This window comes from Somniosus microcephalus, chromosome 16 (assembly GCF_052327205.1).
Source record: "Somniosus microcephalus isolate GS21.2 chromosome 16, FLI_Smic_1.0, whole genome shotgun sequence".
Lineage (NCBI taxonomy): Eukaryota > Metazoa > Chordata > Chondrichthyes > Squaliformes > Somniosidae > Somniosus > Somniosus microcephalus.
In genome coordinates, this window is record NC_141002.1 from 44582314 (window position 1) to 44601615 (window position 19302).

Sequence of the window (19302 nt, forward strand, 5' to 3'; positions counted from 1 at the left end):
ACATACTGATTGAGAAATTTCACCTGTGCACAAATCAGAAATTCTTCTCCTTCCCTACCCTTAGCTCTATGTTTTGCCCGGTCTATATTAGGGTAAGTAAAGTCTCCTGATATGGCTACTCCATTTTTATTACACGCCTTTGAAATTTGACAACAAATTTGCTAATTTTGTCAGGGTTGCTGTCACGGGGCCATGTAGACACAGGGCTGTGCTGTCTGGGCGAGGCTGGTTCTGGACCCAAGTGCAGACAGACGAGGCGAGAAGCAGATATGCAGTCTTAAATAACAGTACTTTACTAGAATCACACAGGTAAACAGTACAAAACATAAGAGCTCAAGACAAGCTACCACATAGGCAAATGGCTAGTCAAGATAGGAACTCAAGACAAGCTACCGTGAGGCAACCGGCTTGTCCAGACTGAGCTCAAGACAAGCTACCCCAGGGCATCCGGCTTGTCAAGATAGGAACTCAAGACAAGCTACCGTGAGGTAACCGGCTTGTCAAGACTGAGCTCGAGACAAGCTGCCACAGGGCAACCGGCTTGTCCAAACTGAGCACCTTATCAAGACTGAGCAACTTGTCAGCACCTTGTCAAGACCGAGAACAAAGGGAAAAACCACAGAACTCAAATACAAGCAAAACATAACACAGATAAACAGTTATAGACATAGGAGCTCAAGACAAGCAACCACTAAGGCAACCGGCTTGTCAAGGCAAGCGACCACAGCAACAGGCTTGTCAAGACTGAGCACCTAGTCTCCCTTGTCAGGACTGAGCCCAGAGGGCAGAAACTACAGAACAAGCAAAAGCAGGTGAAACCAATAAACCAGATAAAAGGCAGTTAAGTAATAAACACAGGAGACTAGATTGTTAAGCTTTATTTAATGATTTATTAGAGTTTTAGTTGCAGTTTATTTGTTTAATTTATTTTGGTCTTACAAAAGAGAGGAGACTAGAAACAATTAACAAAGGAAAACAAACCAGTGAAGGTGCCATCTAGAGGTTACTGAAGGAACTGACTGGCACCCTCACACATTTAACTCCTTCTCAATGTTTGGAACTCTCTTTAAAAAAAAACTCCCAACAATGTAACAGCTCCCCCTCTGTTGCTCAAGTCAAACCAGATAGATTCAGTCTAAGAACCATCTAATTAATCCTTTCTATTCTAACAACATGTGAAATTTGGAGGACATCAGTAATGCTCGATCTTTGCCCATTTTTTGCTCTGTGATTTTCTGATTGGACTTTTGATAGTCTGGAGGAAGCATCAAAACAAGCTAGAGATGGTAAAAGCATGGATAAAAGTTGCAGTGGTGGCAACGGGCAGAAGGGGCCAGTTGTGGTGATGGACAGGATGTGAGAGTTGAGGCTCAGCTCTAAGTTGAACAGGGCACCAAAGTTGTGTTGGTTTGGTTCCACCTAAGGAAATGGCCAGGGAAGGGAGGCTGGAGTCTGTGGCAAGGGAGCAGAGTTCATGATGGGGACAAAAACTATGGATTCAGACTTCAGATGTTCAGTTGGAGGAAGTTGTGACTCACCGGTGACGGGAAGTCTGACCCGGGGTTGCGAGGTGATGGAGAGGTAGATGGGAGGTAATCAGCATACTTCTTCTTCTTAGGCAGTCCCTCAGAACCGAGGATGACTTGCTTCCACATTAAAAATGAGCTCGCAGGTGACTGATTAGTCCAATGCGGGACCAACAGTCTCTGCCACAGGTGGGGCAGACGGTGGTTGAAGGGACGGGTGGGTGGGGTGCTTGGGTTGACGTGCACTCCTTGCGCTGCCTGCGCTTGGCTTCTGCTTGCTCCCAGCGAAGAGATTCAAGGTGTTCGGCGCCTTCCCGGATGCTTCTCCTCCACTTTGTGCGGTCTTGGGCCAGGGATTCCCAGGTGTCGGTGGGGATGTTACACTTTTTCAAGGAGGCTTTGAGGGTGTCCTTGAAGCATTTCCTCTGCCCACCTGGGGCTCTCTTGCCGTGCCGGAGCTCCGAGTAGAGCGCTTGTTTTGGGAGTCTCGTATCGGGCATGTGGACAATGTGACCCGTCCATCGGAGCTGATTGAGCGTAGTCAGAGCTTCGATGCTGGGGATGTTGCCCTGAGCAAGAACACTGACGTTGGTGCGCCTATCCTGCCAATGGATTTGCAGGATCTTGCGGAGGCAGCGTTGGTGGTACCTCTCCAGTGCTTTGAGGTGCCTGCTGTACATGGTCCATGTCTCTGAGGCATACAGTGGGGCAGGTATCACTGCTGCTCTGTAGACCATGAGCTTAGTGCCGGGTTTGAGGTCCTGGTCTTCAAACACTCTCTTCCTCAGGTGACCGAAGGCTGCACTGGCACACTGAAGGCAGTGTTGGACTTCGTCGTCGATGTCTGCCCTTGTTGACAGTAGGCTCCGGAGGTATGGAAAGTGGTCCACGTTGTCCAAGGCCTTGTCGTGGATTTTGATAATCAGGGGGGGCAGCACTGTGTGGCGGGGGCAGGTTGGCAGAGGACCTTTGTCTTACGGATGTTTAGTGTAAGGCCCATGCTCTCGTATGCTTCGGTGAAGGTGTTTACGATGGTTTGGAGTTCAACCTCCGAGTGAGCGCAGACGCAAGCATTGTCTGCACACTGTAATTCGATGACAGAGGATGGGACGACCTTGGATCTGGACTGGAGGCGACGGAGGTTGAACAGTTTCCCGTTTGTTCTGTAAATTAGCTCCACTCCAGTGGGGAGCTTACTGAGGGTGAGATGGAGCATTGCAGCAAGGAAGATTGAGAAGAGCGTTGGTGCGATGACACAGCCTTGCTTGACCCCGGTTCGTACATGAATTGGGTTTGTGGTGGAACCATTGGTCAGGATCACGGCTTGCATGTCATCGTGAAGCAGGCGGAGGATAATGACAAACTTTTGAGGGCAGCCGAATTTGAGGAGGACACTCCATAATCCCTCACGGTTGACAGTGTCGAAGGCCTTTGTGAGATCAAAGAAGGCCATGTACAGTGGTTGGTGCTGTTCCCTGCATCTCTCTTGTAATTGACGCGCGGTGAAGATCATGTCCATTGTGCCCCTTCGTGGGTGGAATCCGCATTGCAACTCTGGGAGGAGCTCTTCGGCCACTGGGAGAAGGCGATTGAGGAGGATTCTTGCGATGACTTTCCCTGTGGCAGACAGCAGGGAAACTCCTCTGTAATTACCGCAATCGGACTTGTCACCTTTCTTGAAGACGGCCACAATTACGGCGTCTCTGAGATCCCCTGGCATGCTCTCCTCCTTCCAGATAAGAGAAATGAGTTCATGAATTCACGCCAGTAGTGCTTCTCCGCCATGCTTTAGTGCCTCGGTGGGGAGTCCATCTGCTCCTGAGGCCTTGTTGTTCTTCAGTTCTTCATGTGAAAACTGGCCCCATGTCTGCGGATGATGTCACTGAGTGGGGTAGATAAAGAATCATAAAACTGTTATTTATAATGTTAACGTGTGAGTGGGTTTTCGATATAACAGAAAGCAGTGCAAGTAATACAAAAATGAAATAAAAGAAACATATCAGAATAAAATCAAGATCAGCTAACAATTTCGAGAAATGGAAACGATGTAATATTCACCCTTCTCTTTAACGCAGTGTTTTTTTTGTCAGCCACTGTCGGATTCAATGATGCAACATCTTTTAAGACGAGCTGCTCATTCCGATTTCTACCCGAGTGCCCACTCTTCCGTTTGGCTACACACAGACACGTTGAAATCTGATTAACAAGGCGCCACCTCGTGGCATTAGTTGCGATTTAAGTCATTGTTGCGGCTCAAGAATGCGACCAGATCCAATATGTAATTTATAAATATTCTGATTGCCATCGAGCTTCCATCAGCTCATATCTATTAATATACCGATAGATTGTGCGAATAATGATGCTTACTAGTGCCAGATTGTAATATTTACCCCATCTCAAGTTTAGCTGCCTAAATCACCACAAAGATTTTGAGGTACATTTAAGGTAAAACCCGTTTCGAGAACCACATGTAACAGAGCGTGTACAGATGTCCTAACGTGATTCTTAATAAATAGATTGAATGTGCATTTAAGAGCTATCAGAGTATTATAGGCAGATCTAACTGTTACCTCAATTAATAGCAGGAATGGAGAATTTTAAGGGGATATATAAGCACTCCTCGTTATTCCGCTTCAATTCATTATTCTGTTACACTTTATTGGGACCACAATATAATCCTGTGCTATTCTACACAATGTGAACCAGGTTATTTTCTGTTCACTTGCCTGTACATAAAGTATTGCGACGGTCAGGAATATGACTATACACTGTCCATCGGGATATCAATATGGGAATAATTGTATTCAGCGCAGGAGATAATATGGTAATTGGTTCTGACCTGCAAATATGTTGTTGTGTACAATTATACTTTGTGTTGTGTGGGGATGCTTTCACGGGGCGTGATGACGATGCACTAGAATGAATGACATTACTGAATCATTTAAAGCGTATTTATATAGAATTATTCGAGGTAATACAACATACAAATGACACCCGAGATATTACAGAAAGGACTCAATTATTAAAGCTAATTAAGGAAATCAACGCTGTTTTCATTTTAAAACATTTGAATTAGGCGAGTACAATTCAATTAGGTTTTGTTTTTAATTAATTGATCTGGTTAGAATCCGAACTTGAGCAGCGTGGATCTAAATGGGAATGGCGCCAACAGGTCATGTTATAGTTTGAAATTTTGTTTTCTTACTTTTCCCAAGTAATACTTTTGAATCTTGGGCTGCGCAGCAGTAATGTGTTCTTTGTAAGAGGCAGCACTTTAAATGCTAAGTTTTGACTTAATTAAACCAGACTGACCTAATAATACACCAAGCAATCCGCATGACGTCTGGTCCTGCTAATGTTAAATGTGAACACTGAAGGAATCTGTTTGAGGAATTTGGATCGCTTTTTCTTTCTGGGTCACTGAGAGGCTGGCGTTCGTACTATTTTTGGCTGTGAGGTCAAACATCTGCTATCCAGGTGGAGGTCTGGCCGGCGAGACTCTTGGCTGACTATACGTGTAGTCTGCAGGTGAGAGCCAGCAAACTCGAGTTTGTGAGAGCTACTGAATGTTGTCTCTGCTTCCCACTTCACGCCCCGGTTTAGTTATTGGCACGGTTCCTATATGGTACTGGTAGTGACTGTCTCATTGGTGTCCAGTTATCACTCGCCAGGTTTAGCAGAAACGACACTCTAATGTCACGGTTCGACTTTGCAAAAGGGAGAACACATACTACCGGAAACGACAGTTTTGTCTATATACTCCTTGCAATAAAGTTTGGTCTGCGCTTTAGTATCCTTTATCTCCGGCTGTCAGAAAAATCAGCATGCTAGAAGTCCTTTTATTATCTATATATATCGGGTTAGGATTATATCATGAGATTTTTGCACGCTCCGATTTACAGGAGAGAGAGAGAGAGACATGAATACACGCAAGGAGCTTTTTGAAGGGGTCTGTGAGTGCTGTTACGGTTGGTGGTAGGAGACGCCAAGCTATTTCCGAAGCGTCGCTGCATAATAATACAACGGTATTGAGGAGAATCTGCAGTCGGCACTTTGATCACTTCAGCACCCCTCGCTCCCAAACAGACGCACACAACTCCTTTCAGAGTACTTTAACAGTAAATTCAAGTTCGGCAAGCCCGCTTTTCATCATTGATGCTGTTCAGTTCCTTGGAAAGCAGCCATCTCCCCTCCCCCAACCCTAAAAAAGACTTCATCAATGTAGTTTCGTTTTTTATATTAGTGTATTGTTGTCTAATGAAATACAGATGCTGTGACTGCAATCTCAAATGCAAAGCTTGTGTCTGAGATCTGGTGACCGGTTGATTATAATGCTAATAACCTTATGCATGACGCACCATAAATATTGTTTTAAGCAAGTTTTAAAAATATGACCCATCTGCCAGAACTTTTATATTTACGTCTTAAACCATTCAGGTATTAAACAACTCGCTAGATGGCCCAAAAGTTTATTGACGCCAAATTTCTATTCAGCTTGTTGAACGGTTCAACAGATGGGAAGGCGCTTTTCTTGGACTAGCTGTGGTATGCTGGTGGATCATCCTCCAACCCCAGGATATCGTGTTTGTACAGCCCACAATCTGTATCCATTTGGTGTTTGGTTAACACTGGTGGTCGAGACCTGCTCGGAAGGAGTGCTGTGGTGGTTTTGGCTGCTGTTGCTGGATCCTCGCCCTCCCCCTCCTACCCAGACCTGAACATAGTTATATTCCTTTTTTTTTGTTGTCGAATAGAGAGACCTGTCCTGGTTTCTGAGGGAAAACTGAATGGGATGGAGGAGACGTCCCTTTCGACAAGTTTCTCTTTTGCTTCAATGTGTAAACTTACTTTCATATGCCAAGCTTAAAAAAAAAGCTTTCCCCAGTTAGTGTGACAGTCTTTGACCAATCGGAGCGAGGAGATGGACCCTCATAAAAACTCTTGTCTTTAATAAGAGAATCGTTTGGATTCAATCGGACTTCAGGTTGGGATCGTAAAGCAAGGACTATAACTCGATAGTTCAACAGGAGTAATAAGAATCAAATTCCAAAGAAACTGGCGTGTCGAGGTGCTGTAGGACTGGTGGGAGAGCTGGGCTAATTCCCTTTGACTTTTATTCACAGAGGACTGTGGCAGTGCGATTGCTGGCGCAGGGAGCGCTCCATGCAGGCTTCACCCCAGCCAGGCTCACCATGACTGGGCTTCACGTTTTGTTGGCTGCCGCTTTGCTCTCCAGCTATTCCCAGTGCTTGGTTCAGGCAAACTCTTGGTGGTAAGTCCTAAATGTTTTGCACTTTAACTTACTGTCAAGTTAGGGGGACCCCACTCTCGATTCAGAATGGTACGGGACTTCGCGGTAGGGTAGCAGTACACACCAGCGTTAAGTTTTATTACATATTATGCTCAGCTGTAATAATGGAGTTCTGTTGGAGAATGCATGATTAAACAATGATTCGGAATTTAACATTGTAATCAAACTTCAGGAGACTGTATAATAACTGTAATTTTAAATTTCGGTTGTGTATACTTAGGCTGTGTAATAGCCTGTTTGTGTTGAAAGGACAGTTTACAGCTCGCTGGTAGATACACTGATGTCTGAGACCTTTGACTCCTAATTTTTAAAAAAAAACTTGTGTATTCTCCCTCACACACAGACTAACAAGCATAGGTATACAGTCTCTCACAAAATAATTATACATGTTTAAATATATATACTTCGCCAATATAAACCATACCATGAGAGGCTTTCCATTACTGTGTTGGTAGTTTAGTGGTATGGTATTATCTGGAAAATGCTGATTATTTTATTTCAGAAGGTTCGTTAAAAGGGTGGGATATATTCTCCACCGCAATGGACGGTTCCCTAATGGCTTCTTGAAAATAAAATGACATTTATATGCTCATGACGAACGGAATACTCTAATATACACTGTTCCAGACAATTAATGGAGTCAAGGGCAGGTTCTTAATGTTGCAGAGTTAACTGCATTCCGCTGATAACTGTTTAAAACACATCAGGGCTAACAAATAGTCGTTTCAGTAAATACAGCAATATTCAAGGAAAATCAAAACAGATATGCTCCGCTTCTCCAAGTTCCCTAATTACCTGTGTTTTTATTTTAACCCGCTTTAGGTCGCTGGCCATGAACCCCATTCAGCGGCCTGAGATGTATATTATAGGCGCCCAGCCTCTCTGTAGTCAACTGAACGGCCTGTCGCAGGGCCAGAGAAAGCTGTGCCAGTTGTACCAGGATCACATGGTTTATATTGGAGAGGGGGCAAAGACGGGCATCAAGGAATGCCAGTACCAGTTCAGACAGAGGCGATGGAACTGCAGCACCGTGGATAACACCTCCGTGTTTGGAAGGGTAATGCAGATAGGTGAGACTTTCCACTTCGGTACATAACAAAAAAATGCTTCAATGAAACAAAGGTTTAGCACACAAGTGTTAGATCCGTTTTGTTCGTCCCCTTTCAACAAAAGTGCAGCCGAACCCTTTTCTCTGGAAAGCGCGACCCTGCGAGTCATTAGTCCTTGTTGCTTGGGGTTATAGTAAGGTGTCGCCTCGATGCATTGTCCCTGCCTTTTTGAAATTCAATTATCTAGTGACAGGGACTCGAGAAATCCGGGACTAGATTGATGTTTCCGCCACACAGTACAATAAATGGAGGTGTCAGAGTCAGAGGGCTGGGAGAGAATGGAGCTGAACTCCATATGCAGAGCAGATGGATTGGGGAACTTGGCCAGAGTTCCAGGACTTTCCCATTCTTTAAATCGTTTTCCTCTCTTCTTGCCGGCGGGTGGGGTGGGGGGAGAGGTATCTTGGAAAGGTTGGTTGCTTTTGTTTATGTAATGTGCTTTTTCAGATGTTTGCCTTGTCAGGAAAACTCATTCATTAAACAAGTGACGGGTGACGGTGTTGTACCCAAGTCCGTTTGGCGTTCTTCTGGCTCGCTTTACTGGATCTTTTGCCCATAGTTAGATTAGAGGAGAACCAGACCTGTGCACCTGCACTTTGTTCACTATTGTGGGGTTTGAGGCTGGTAAATAACGGCCATCACTGTTTCATTTCTTTGTTCAGCTTCCTCGATGGTTTACATTGATAGAATTAGAAGTAACCATTGATAGAACCGAAATCCATACAGTAGTGTTTTGGAGGGTGCTATCAGATTGTTATACAGATGAACGATAATGACGGAAACCTATATACACCTGCTTTTCGCCAGATAGAATTGACCTTTGTAGGAAAAATACTCGCGTGATGCAAGTGTGTTTAAATAAGATGTTCACTTTAACAATTCGGTTACTTAAAAAATATTGGTTACAGCTTAATATGACGTTTAAATGACATTGAAGGATCACAGTTTCATTCGCAGATTGAGTTTCAATAGTCGCAGTGAAATCGAAGTGAGTAAAATGTTTCTTTAAGCGCTAAAGAGAGAACTCCGCCCTTTTTACATAAGTATCTACTTGCAGGTTTTGCCAGGGAACAGTGAGGAACGCGGCTGTTTTTATTTCTGATCTCTTGGGTTTACTCTGGCACATCCTGGTTCATATCAGTTTATTATTGGAAACAAAGAGACTTCTTACACTTCAATGATGGGGAACCCAGAGCTAATTCACTCTGATCAGATTAGCAGTCCAGCTCCTTGAGCTAAGCATGGCGGGACCATCCCATCCAACTCTTGCATTATTTCGATCGTATTTGGATGTATTCAAATATTTATAGCTAACAATGAGAGTTAACTCTGAGTTTGACAATTGTCTGTCTTCCCTCCCGCTTTCCTGGGGTTTGTGAAGTAAATGATCAGAAAAAATTGACTGCGCATAATATAGTTCTTTTTTGTGTTTCAATCAGAATGTTTCAGGACTTGAAGATTACGGTTAAGTTTAAACATTTCTAAATATACAGAATCTTGCATATCAGACCAAGTAATATCTCATCTTCCTCTCACCCCACCTTTAAACATTTTTTTTATTCGTTCCTGGGGTGTGGGCATCGCCGGCAAGGTCGGCATTTATTGCTCATCCCTAATTGCCCTCGAGAAGGTGGTGGTGAGCCGCCTTCTTGAACCTCTGCAGTCTGTGTGGTGAAGGCACTCCCACAGTGCTGTAGTGAGGGAGTTCCAGGATTTTGACCCAGTGACTATGAAAGAACGGTGATATACTTCCAAGTCAGGATGGTGTGTGACTTGGAGGGGAACTTACATGTGGTGGTGTTCCCACATGTCTGTTGCCCTTGTCCTTCTAGGTAGTAGAGGTTGCGGGTTTGGGAGGTGCTGTCGAACATGAGAATAAAAATCCCGATCCCTGTACTGGACTATTTGTTAACTTATTTTAAACTTTCAGAAATGGGACTCTGCTCCTTTTTGTGAATGTCATTAACCATTTAGTGACTGCCCCAATTAAACCTTATTGTTTATCCATTAATTTTGAAGTTTTTAGAACTGACCCTCAAACACATTAGCCATTTCTTTAAATACTCATAATCCCCAATCTCGATTACCATTCCCTTATATAATCTCTTTATTAATTATTGTTTACCTTTTAGTACTATAATTAAGTCTATTTTAGGGGAGGATCATTTGTCAGAATTCTCTACTTTAATCAACCAGATTTAACAATAGAAAGAAAATTTGCATTGATTATAGCAGTGTGCTTCACAGCCAACACATTTTTGAAATGTAGTTACTGTTGTTTTGGATGCAAATATGGCTACAAGGCCCCACAGACAGCTACGAGATAAAAGACATTTATCTGTTCTTGGAGACATTGATTGAGGACACCAGGAGAATGCCTTGCTCTTCTTCAAATAAGGCATGGAATCTTTCAAATCCACCTGAACAGGTTCAAGTTGTTGGCCATTGGAGATTCAACAGTGGGAAACACCAGTGCGGCACTATACCAAGGATACAATATAGGTAGCACGAGCTATCAATCCAGCTTGAGAATTAAAGGGGGTGGGATATCTTTTATAACTGTGAAAACAACTGAGAAAATAAAGGAAGGTTTTAGAGAAGTAAAAAATAATAAAGTGCTTATATCTTAAGCAAATATACCATGGGAGGTATGTCAAAATATGTTTTCTAATGTAAATAATGGAGACTTAAGATGCAAGAAAGTTGCAAGTTTTATAAAATGTTATACAAATATTATATCTGTAAGGCCTTGTCTCTTTCAATATTAGTAATTCTATCTTGTGTCTGACATGTTATATTGACTCAGTGAATTTGCTGTCACATTTAGGCTATAGTGGAATCATGGAAAACATCAGAACTGATGCTCTGGACTATCCATGAGCAATTATTAATATATAAGTATGAATTCTGATATCTCTATGTATTTTCTGAAAACCTAAAAAGAATGTAGATGGCTCCTTCAATGATACTGCACTATGTTTGATCCTTTGTCTGTGCTGAATTAGCTGGTCTGAGCCAGGACAGTAATGGGACACTGCAATTGATTTCTGTATACCTAGAAGGGAAACTATTTGATTCCCACTCCTGATCACTATCCAGTCACTCCTACTGGAAAGTGTGCATTTGTAGAAGTCAGGTAAGGTCATGCATGCCCTCCAAGTTTCAATAACCTGTTGGCATTCAGTGTCTAGAATCACATATGGATAAAAATGCACTTCTGTAAGGTATTGGACAACTGCTGACATCCATGGGACTGTATACCAACACACCTAATTGTTTTTAAGTGAGAGGAGGGAAAAATAATATTGACAATGAGACTGAGAAGCAACAGATAACTTATACAGGGAAAATAGAAGAAACATATGAATGAAAACTGTCACACCTCTTTACCCTCTGTTTGAAGCCAGGGAATTTGATGTGGAAGTACAAACAGTTACTGTACATAGTTATTTTATATGTATAAATGCTGCTGCTATGCCTACATTGACCATACCTTGTTTTGTCCTATTTCAGGGAGCCGGGAGACTGCCTTCACATATTCTATCTCAGCGGCTGGCGTTGTGAATGCAATAAGTCGTGCGTGCCGTGAAGGGGAACTCTCAACCTGTGGGTGCAGTCGTGCTGTCAGACCCAAAGACCTTCCCCGGGACTGGCTGTGGGGAGGCTGTGGGGACAACGCAGAATATGGCTACAGGTTTGCCAAAGAATTTGTGGATGCCAGGGAGAGGGAGAAAAATTACCCAAAAGGCTCAGAGGATCATGCCAGGACACTAATGAACCTGCAGAACAATGAAGCTGGCAGGAGGGTAAGAAATGGACAGAGATGAGCTCTGTTTTATCATTTACTCATCATTTCTGGGCATGAATACATTTTCCATCTCCAGCGGTTTCCCAAAACTTTTATCTGTCTCTCCATCTGCCTGCCCCTTTATCTGTCTATTTTGATGTTTCCTTATTATTTGTTTGGCCTCAGTTCTGCCTATCTGCTTTTTACCCACCTTTTTATCGATCTTTAACTATCTATGCATTGATCGATTTACTTACCGATCTGTCTCTCACTACACCTTTCCCATCTTTTCATTTTCTGACATTGCATTTTTGCCTATTGTGATATGGGACTGTGAATAGTTTTATTTGTTTTCACTTTGACACAGTGATCTTATAAGTTTTACGATTTTATCTACATGAAGTTGCACATTTATCAGAGAATTAAATTTTTCTGTAAGATTCTGTTTAGAAAGTTTTTAAGGCTGATTAAAGTATCACCAGGGTGTGAACTGTTACCTACCTATTAGCAAATGCAATGTTTGATTTTCCTATTTCTACATATATATTCATCTATCAACTTATCCTTCTATCCACCCTTCTCTCTGAAGGAGATTTTATATTTTATACTAAAACATGGTTATCATATGCTGCTTATTATTATGTATTGGTGTCCCGTCTGTCTGAAAGTAAATATGTTGGTTGTGGCATAAGGTTTGCATTTTGTATTCTTAAACCTAATGCATTAAAAAAATCTGAACTTCACACTGTGATAACATACATTGGGGCATTTATTAGGTAATGATCAAATCAGTGTGTTTGTTGATGTAGCAGTGTGGTGGGAGTGTGCAGGTAGAGGTGCACCTTCCCTGGGGTTGTCGCTGGGTTGAGTCATGATTATTGTGATCGTTGGACCAGGTGATGGTGTGCTCCCAGCTTCCTTCTCAGCTCAATCTGCTGGCTGCACTGTGCCATTACTTTGCATGCACTTCTACAGGGAAAGGAATTCTGACAACTTGGTAGCTTTTCAGCCTTAGGTGGATGCCAAACGTCATGACTGCCATATGCCCGACAGATGCTTCCTTCATTTGTTAGTGGAACTATTTTCTTGCTAAGTGAAAGTTGTGCCAGTTGTGGAGACATAGGCCGGTTATGGTCTTCGTGGCATCTTGAACTGCTGTCCACAATGGCAGGGTTTGGGAGCAGGACTGAGGGTGTGTAGAAGAATACCAGTCTGGCTACTGCCTCTCCTGCACTTGTCGTCACTCAGACAGGATTAGAACCTATGGAATATGTGGGATGAGGTACATTTGGGGCACAGTTGGAGCTGATACTCCTGAATTTGTATTGCATGTAGTTATTGGGATAAACTTTTGGCTTTACCGCCTAGACATTGAGCACCACCTGGGTAGAGTGCAGAAAGAAAAATCTGGCAGGGAAGATTGTACACCTCTAACAGAAGCTGCCTGAATTTCCTACCATTCTGATTAATTTGCTGCATTTTGTGACAGCGTGGGATCTTGCCCACTAGATTTTCCTTTTAGTGTTCTTCCAAGGTGGTGCTTAATGCTCAGATGGTCAAAAATGAAAATCTTCCCTGTTGTGTCCACACTTCCCTTCATACTTCCTCTACTATTTAGTGGCTTAATTCTCATTGGCAGGCTTACTTTTGGCTTTCTGTGGAGTACAGTATATTGATTTGAGTTGAGTGTGGTGCATAGGGCAAAGAGAGATGCATTTATGGGTATCTTACAGCCAAGGAGGTGTAGTTCTGCCATTGGTATGTCACTAGGTCCTAAAGGAAGTATTTTATTTGGATTCACTGGAATAGGTCTGGTTGGGTGAGATGGAATTTGTCTTTTTGATGCTGGCAAGACAGAGTCTTACACTTGCCAACTAATGGGCCTGGTCTGGTGATGTTCTTCTCATGTCAGGTTCTGAATCCTCCAATGAAGAGTGCATTTAGGAGTTCAAGATTGGGCAGAAAAGACCAAATGGGATTTTAGGCAAAAAGCTGGGATGTAAATGCAAGCTAGTAAAAGATAAATTTAGAACTAATGTGCCAATTCTGTCTGTGATAAGAAAGAACTTGCATATATAAAAGAAATATTACAGATTTACCTTTCCCATTCCCTTTATATTTTATATATACCACTATAAAGTCATCACTGTATTGCTATAATATTGAACCGTATTTGCTTATGATTTTTCTTATAGTTTATTGGTACCAATATCCTAAATAAGTCTTAAGAAATCATTGAACTCATTTATATATTAGAATTGTGTGTCTGACGCATGCAAAATGTTACGGCATCTGTACAGATGAACGATGCCTTTCCACTGCATTTTTGCTCCCCCTTATAGTAAATGATAGGGCCTAAATAGAGATATCAAATTCTCAAGAGAGTTAAGAACTTCCCATACTACAATGAGCAAGATGGATTGGTAAGAAACTGATCAGAAGAGCCTGACTTCTTTAATAAAACTTCTGTGACCACATAAAATGGAGCCTTTTTTACTGGACAGTCAGATCCTGAACATAAGCATTTCTTGTTTTAGTGGCTCACTTTATAATATTGTAAAATATAAATCCTAATTTCACTGTGAAAAGTTAGCTTTTTGTTTTTAAAATTTCTGTTCCCTGGTTCCAGCCAGTCAGCATCATAAGTCCCGCTCAGCAATGAGCAACTGTTTGTGCTTTCCTTCCGGGTCATAGAAGGCTATGCATACACAGAGCTGGCTTCACTGCAAGCCAGAAAACAGAGACTGTATTGTTGTTTTCTTCCTGACTGCCTCGCCATCCTGGTGAAGACATGGATGGTATTGTTTTTGCTTTTGGAGGAGGGAAGAATTACACAAGTGGAGGAGACATGGAGCTTTCAAGCAGATAGGTGGAAAATAGTTTGGCTAGGTTTTGTAAAAGGGATTATATTTGGGGCCATTAATGATGGTGACTGCATGGGATTATAGGATTTTTATTTGATGATTTGGGTTACAGTCTACCAGTCTGTCTGTTTATATTTATGGCCAATAATTTACCAGTGTTACGTGGATTGTATTCTGTGATTACGTCCAATTGTACGTGAAACTCACAAGGCTTCAATATAAACTATCTGTTCAAGCATCTGAAGTACACTTTTGCAAATATCCAGCTGAGAGGAAACTGATTCAGAATACATTAGGAACTGTGAAATTTAGTTAAAAATCTACCTTAAGAATAAACAAACGCTCTAGATAAAGCTCAAAACCAAAAGTTTTCTATTGTCAATGTTAGAAAAGTTTAATATGTAGTAAAATGTACACTTTAATCTCAAAATAATTCCCCCTGCAAGAAGGTTTAAAAATAAGATACACACTTTCTGAAATAATAGCAACAGATATCAAAAGCACCAGTGAAATGTATCCTTGTTTTTTTTTATTTGTTCCCGGGATGTGGGCGTCACTGGCAAGGCCAGCATTTATTGCCCTTGAGAAGATGGTGGTGAGCCGCTGCAATCTTTGTAGCAGTTTTTTACAACTGAATGGCTTGCTAGGCCATTCCAGAGGACAGTTAAGAGTCAACCACATTGCTGTGGGTCTGGAGTCACATATAGGCCAGACTGGATAAGGACAGCAGATTTCCTTCCCTAAAGGACAATAGTGAACCAGATGGGTTTTTACAACAATCTGGTAGTTTCCTGGTCACCGTTATTGACACTAGCTTTTTATTCCAGATTTATTTAATTAACGGAATTTAAATTCCTCAGCAGCCGTGGTGGGATTTGAACTCACATCCCCAGATCATTAATCCAGGCCTCTGCATTACTAGTCTAGTAACATAACCACTATATTACCGTACCCACCATATACACCTTGTGGTGTACATGCTGGGTCCCTGCTTTTATCATATAGAAATAACACAACTTATTTTTTAAGTGAGTCAATAGTAATTTCAATTACAATTCTATCAAACAGGAGAAACTCATCAGTGCCATGTTTATAGAAGTCAATAATATCTTATTTTTTCAGATGTTTTGTGCAGATGGATCATCAAAAGATCACAAAACTGTTACAGATGAGACAGTCCATTTAGCACATCTTGATTCCTCCATCCAAAAATAAATTAGGGTTTTAACCTCTTTTCTGATGTCCCTCTTACTGTTATTATACTAAAATAAATTTTTACAGTTGTCTTTAGCCCCTGCTGTTATGCTGTGAGGAGGATGCAGAGAAACTCCAGTATGATTTGGACAGGGTGGGTGATTGGGCAGATGCATGGCAGATGCAGTATAATGTGGATAAATACGAGGTTATCCACTTTGGTGGCAAAAACAGGAAGACAGATTATTATCTGAATGGCAATAGTTTGGGAAAAGGGGAAGTGCAACGAGACCTGGGTGTCCTTGTGCACCAGTCGCTGAAGGTAAGCATGCAGGTGCAGCAGGTGGTTAAGAAGGCAAATGGTATGTTGGCCTTCATAGCGAGAGGATTCGAGTACAGGAGCAAGGATGTCTTGCTGCAGTTGTACAGGGCCTTGGTGAGACCACACCTTGAGTATTGTGTGCAGTTTTGGTCGCCTTATCTGAGGAAGGATGTTCTTGCCATGGAGGGAGTGCAGCGAAGATTCACCAGACTGATACCAGTATGGCAGGAATGATGTCTGAAGAGAGATTCGGTTGATTAGGCTTATATTCGCTAGAGTTTAGAAGAATGAGAGGGGATCTCATTGAAACATATAAAATTCTAACAGGACTAGACAGACTAGATGCAGGAAGGATGTTCCCGATGGTCAGGGAGTCCAGAACCAGGGGTCACAGTCTTAAGGATAAGGGGTAAGCCATTTAGGACAGAGATGAGGAGGAATTTCTTCACCCAGAGAGTGGTGAACCTGTGGAATTCTCTACCATAAAAGGCAGTTGAGGCCAATTCATTAAATTCAAGAAGGAGTTAGATATATTTCTTAAGGCTAAAGGGATCAAGGGATATGGGGTGAAAGCGGGACAGGGTACTGAATTTGGATGATCGGCCATGATCTCATTAAATGGCGGAACAGGCTCAAGGGGCCGAATGGTCTACTCCTGCTCCTATCTTCTATGTTTCTATGTTTTCCGGGTTCCACTTTGCCCTTCTGATCACCCTTTTATTTATCTGGGTGAACCCTTCCCCTTTCATCTGGAGGATTTGTAGAGGTTGTTTTTCTTCTCTACTTCACTTTTAATTTGTTTGTTAATCTATTAAGGGGCATGTTTGTTTATCTGAGCTTGTTAGTTTTAGGAATGTATTTATCCTGCTTGCTCAGCATTATTCCATTTAAGGTGTTCCACCTCCCCTTCACTGAAGTGTTGCTGAGCACCCAATCCATTTGCTTCAGTATTTTTTTATTCTTGGGATGTGGATGGCACTAGTAAAGCTATATTTATTTCCCTTCCCTAGTCACCCTGAGGGCATTAACAGTCAACCATGTGCTGTGGCACTGGAGTCACATCTAGGCCAGACTGGGTAGGAATGGGGGGCAGGTTCCCTTCCCTAAAGGACATTATTGAACCAGTTGGATTTTAACGATAATCCAACAGCTTTCATGGTTATATTCTGGTGCCAGTTCATGAATTTCTAGAATTATTGACTTCAGTTTCACAACTTGCCATGGTGGGATTTGAACCCATAACTTCTGAGTTGCTAGTCCAGTATCATAACCACTAGATTACTGTACCCAGTTGTTCCCTCATTTCTTTGAAATTAGACCTTTTAAAGTTATATACCGGACTCCTGCTCTTAGGTATTTCTGGCTCCTAGATCACGCTGAACTTGATCATTTTGTGGTTATTATCCCCCAGGGGTGCTATGACTTCTATTTCCTGTATGTTGTCTGGGTCATTAACAAACTGGGCAGAGCAGCCTTGAGGATGAGTTCATTGAGTGTATTAGGGATGGGTTTCTTGAGCAGTATGTAACTGAACTGACCAGGGGGCAAGCAACCTTAGATTTGGTCCTGTGTAATGAGACAGGATTAATTAAAAATGTCCTAGTAAAGGATCCCCTTGGAATGAGTGACCATAACATGGTTGAATTCCATATTCAAGTAGAGGGTGAGAAGGTTGGATCTCAAACAAGCGTGCAGAGCTGGAATAAAGGAGACTATGAAGGTATGAGAGCGGAATTGATTAGAGTGGACTGGGAAAATAGATTAAAGGGTAAGACGGTATATGATCAGTGGTGTACATTTAAGGAGTTATTTTACAACTTCCAAAAAAAATATATTCCACTGAGGAAAAAAGGGTGTAAAAGAAAAGATAGCCATCCGTGGCTAAGTAAAGTAATTAAGGATAGTATCCGACTAAAAACAAGGGCATATAAGGTAGCCAAATCTAGTGGGAAGGTAGAAGATTGGGAAGTCTTCAAAAGACAGCAAAAAATAACTAAAAGATTGATTAAGAAAGGGAAGATAGATTATGAAAGTAAATTAGCAAAAAATATAAAAACGGATAGCAAAAGTTTCTATAGTTATATAAAAAGAAAAAGGGTGGCTAAAGTAAATGTTGGTCCCTTAGAGGATGAGACTGGGAAATTAATGGTGGGAAACATGGAGATGGCAATAACGCTGAACAAATATTTTGTATAAGTCTTTACGGTAGAGGACACTAAAAATATCTCAACACTGGACAAACAGGGGGCTCTAGGGGGAGAGGAGCTAAATACGATTAAAATCACTAAGGAAGTGGTACTTGGTAAAATAATGGGACTTAAGCCGGATAAATCCCCTGGACCTGATGGCTTACATCCTAGGGTCTTGAGGGAAGTGGCGGTAGGGATTGTGGATGCGTTGGTAATAATTTTCCAAAACTCCCTGGACTCGGCAAAGGTCCCGGCAGATTGGAAAACTGCTAATGTAACACCCTTATTTAAAAAGGGTAGTAGGCAGAAGGCTGGAAACTATAGACCTGTTAGCCTAACATCTGTGGTTGGTAAAATGTTAGAGTTCATTATTAAGGAGACAGTAATGGGACATTTGGATAAACATAATTTAATAGGACAAACTCAGCATGGTTTCATGAAGGGGAAGTCATGTTTGACAAATTTGCTTGAGTTCTTTGAGGAAGTAACATACAAGGTGGATAAAGGAGAACCAGTGGATGTAGTGTATTTAGACTTCCAAAAGGCATTTGACAAGGTGCCACACAAAAGATTATTGCTCAAGATAAAAAATCAGAGGATTGGGGGTAATATTCTGGCGTGGGTGGAGAATTGGCTCTCTAACAGAAAGCAGAGAGTTGGGATAAATGGTTCATTCTCAGACTGGCAATCAGTAACTAGTGGTGTTCCGCAGGGGTCAGTGCTGGGTCCCCAACTCTTTACAATCTATATTAACGATTTGGAGGAGGGGACCGCGTGTAACATATCAAAGTTTGCAGATGATACAAAGATGGGAGGGAAAGTAGTGAGTGAGGAGGACATAAAAAACCTGCAAAGGGACATGGACAGGCTAAGTAAGTGGGCAGAGATTTGGCAGATGGAATACAACACTGGAAAGTGTGAGGTTATGCACTTTGGCAGGAAAAATCATGGAGCAAGTTATTATCTTAATGGCAAGAAACTGGAAAGTACTGTAGTACAA

The 19302-nt window shown here is 42.0% G+C and overlaps 1 protein-coding gene across 1 annotated transcript in view; it reads left to right on the forward strand.

Moving 5' to 3' along the window:
- The window catches only part of wnt5b (wingless-type MMTV integration site family, member 5b), a 154893-nt gene that overhangs the window by 102032 nt on the left and 33559 nt on the right, over positions 1 to 19302 (forward strand). The window contains exons 2-4 of the mRNA XM_086008895.1: positions 6650 to 6798; positions 7660 to 7907; positions 11460 to 11752. Of these exons, the coding sequence (XP_085865021.1) occupies positions 6650 to 6798; positions 7660 to 7907; positions 11460 to 11752 (690 nt within the window). The remainder of the gene's footprint in view (positions 1 to 6649; positions 6799 to 7659; positions 7908 to 11459; positions 11753 to 19302) is intronic.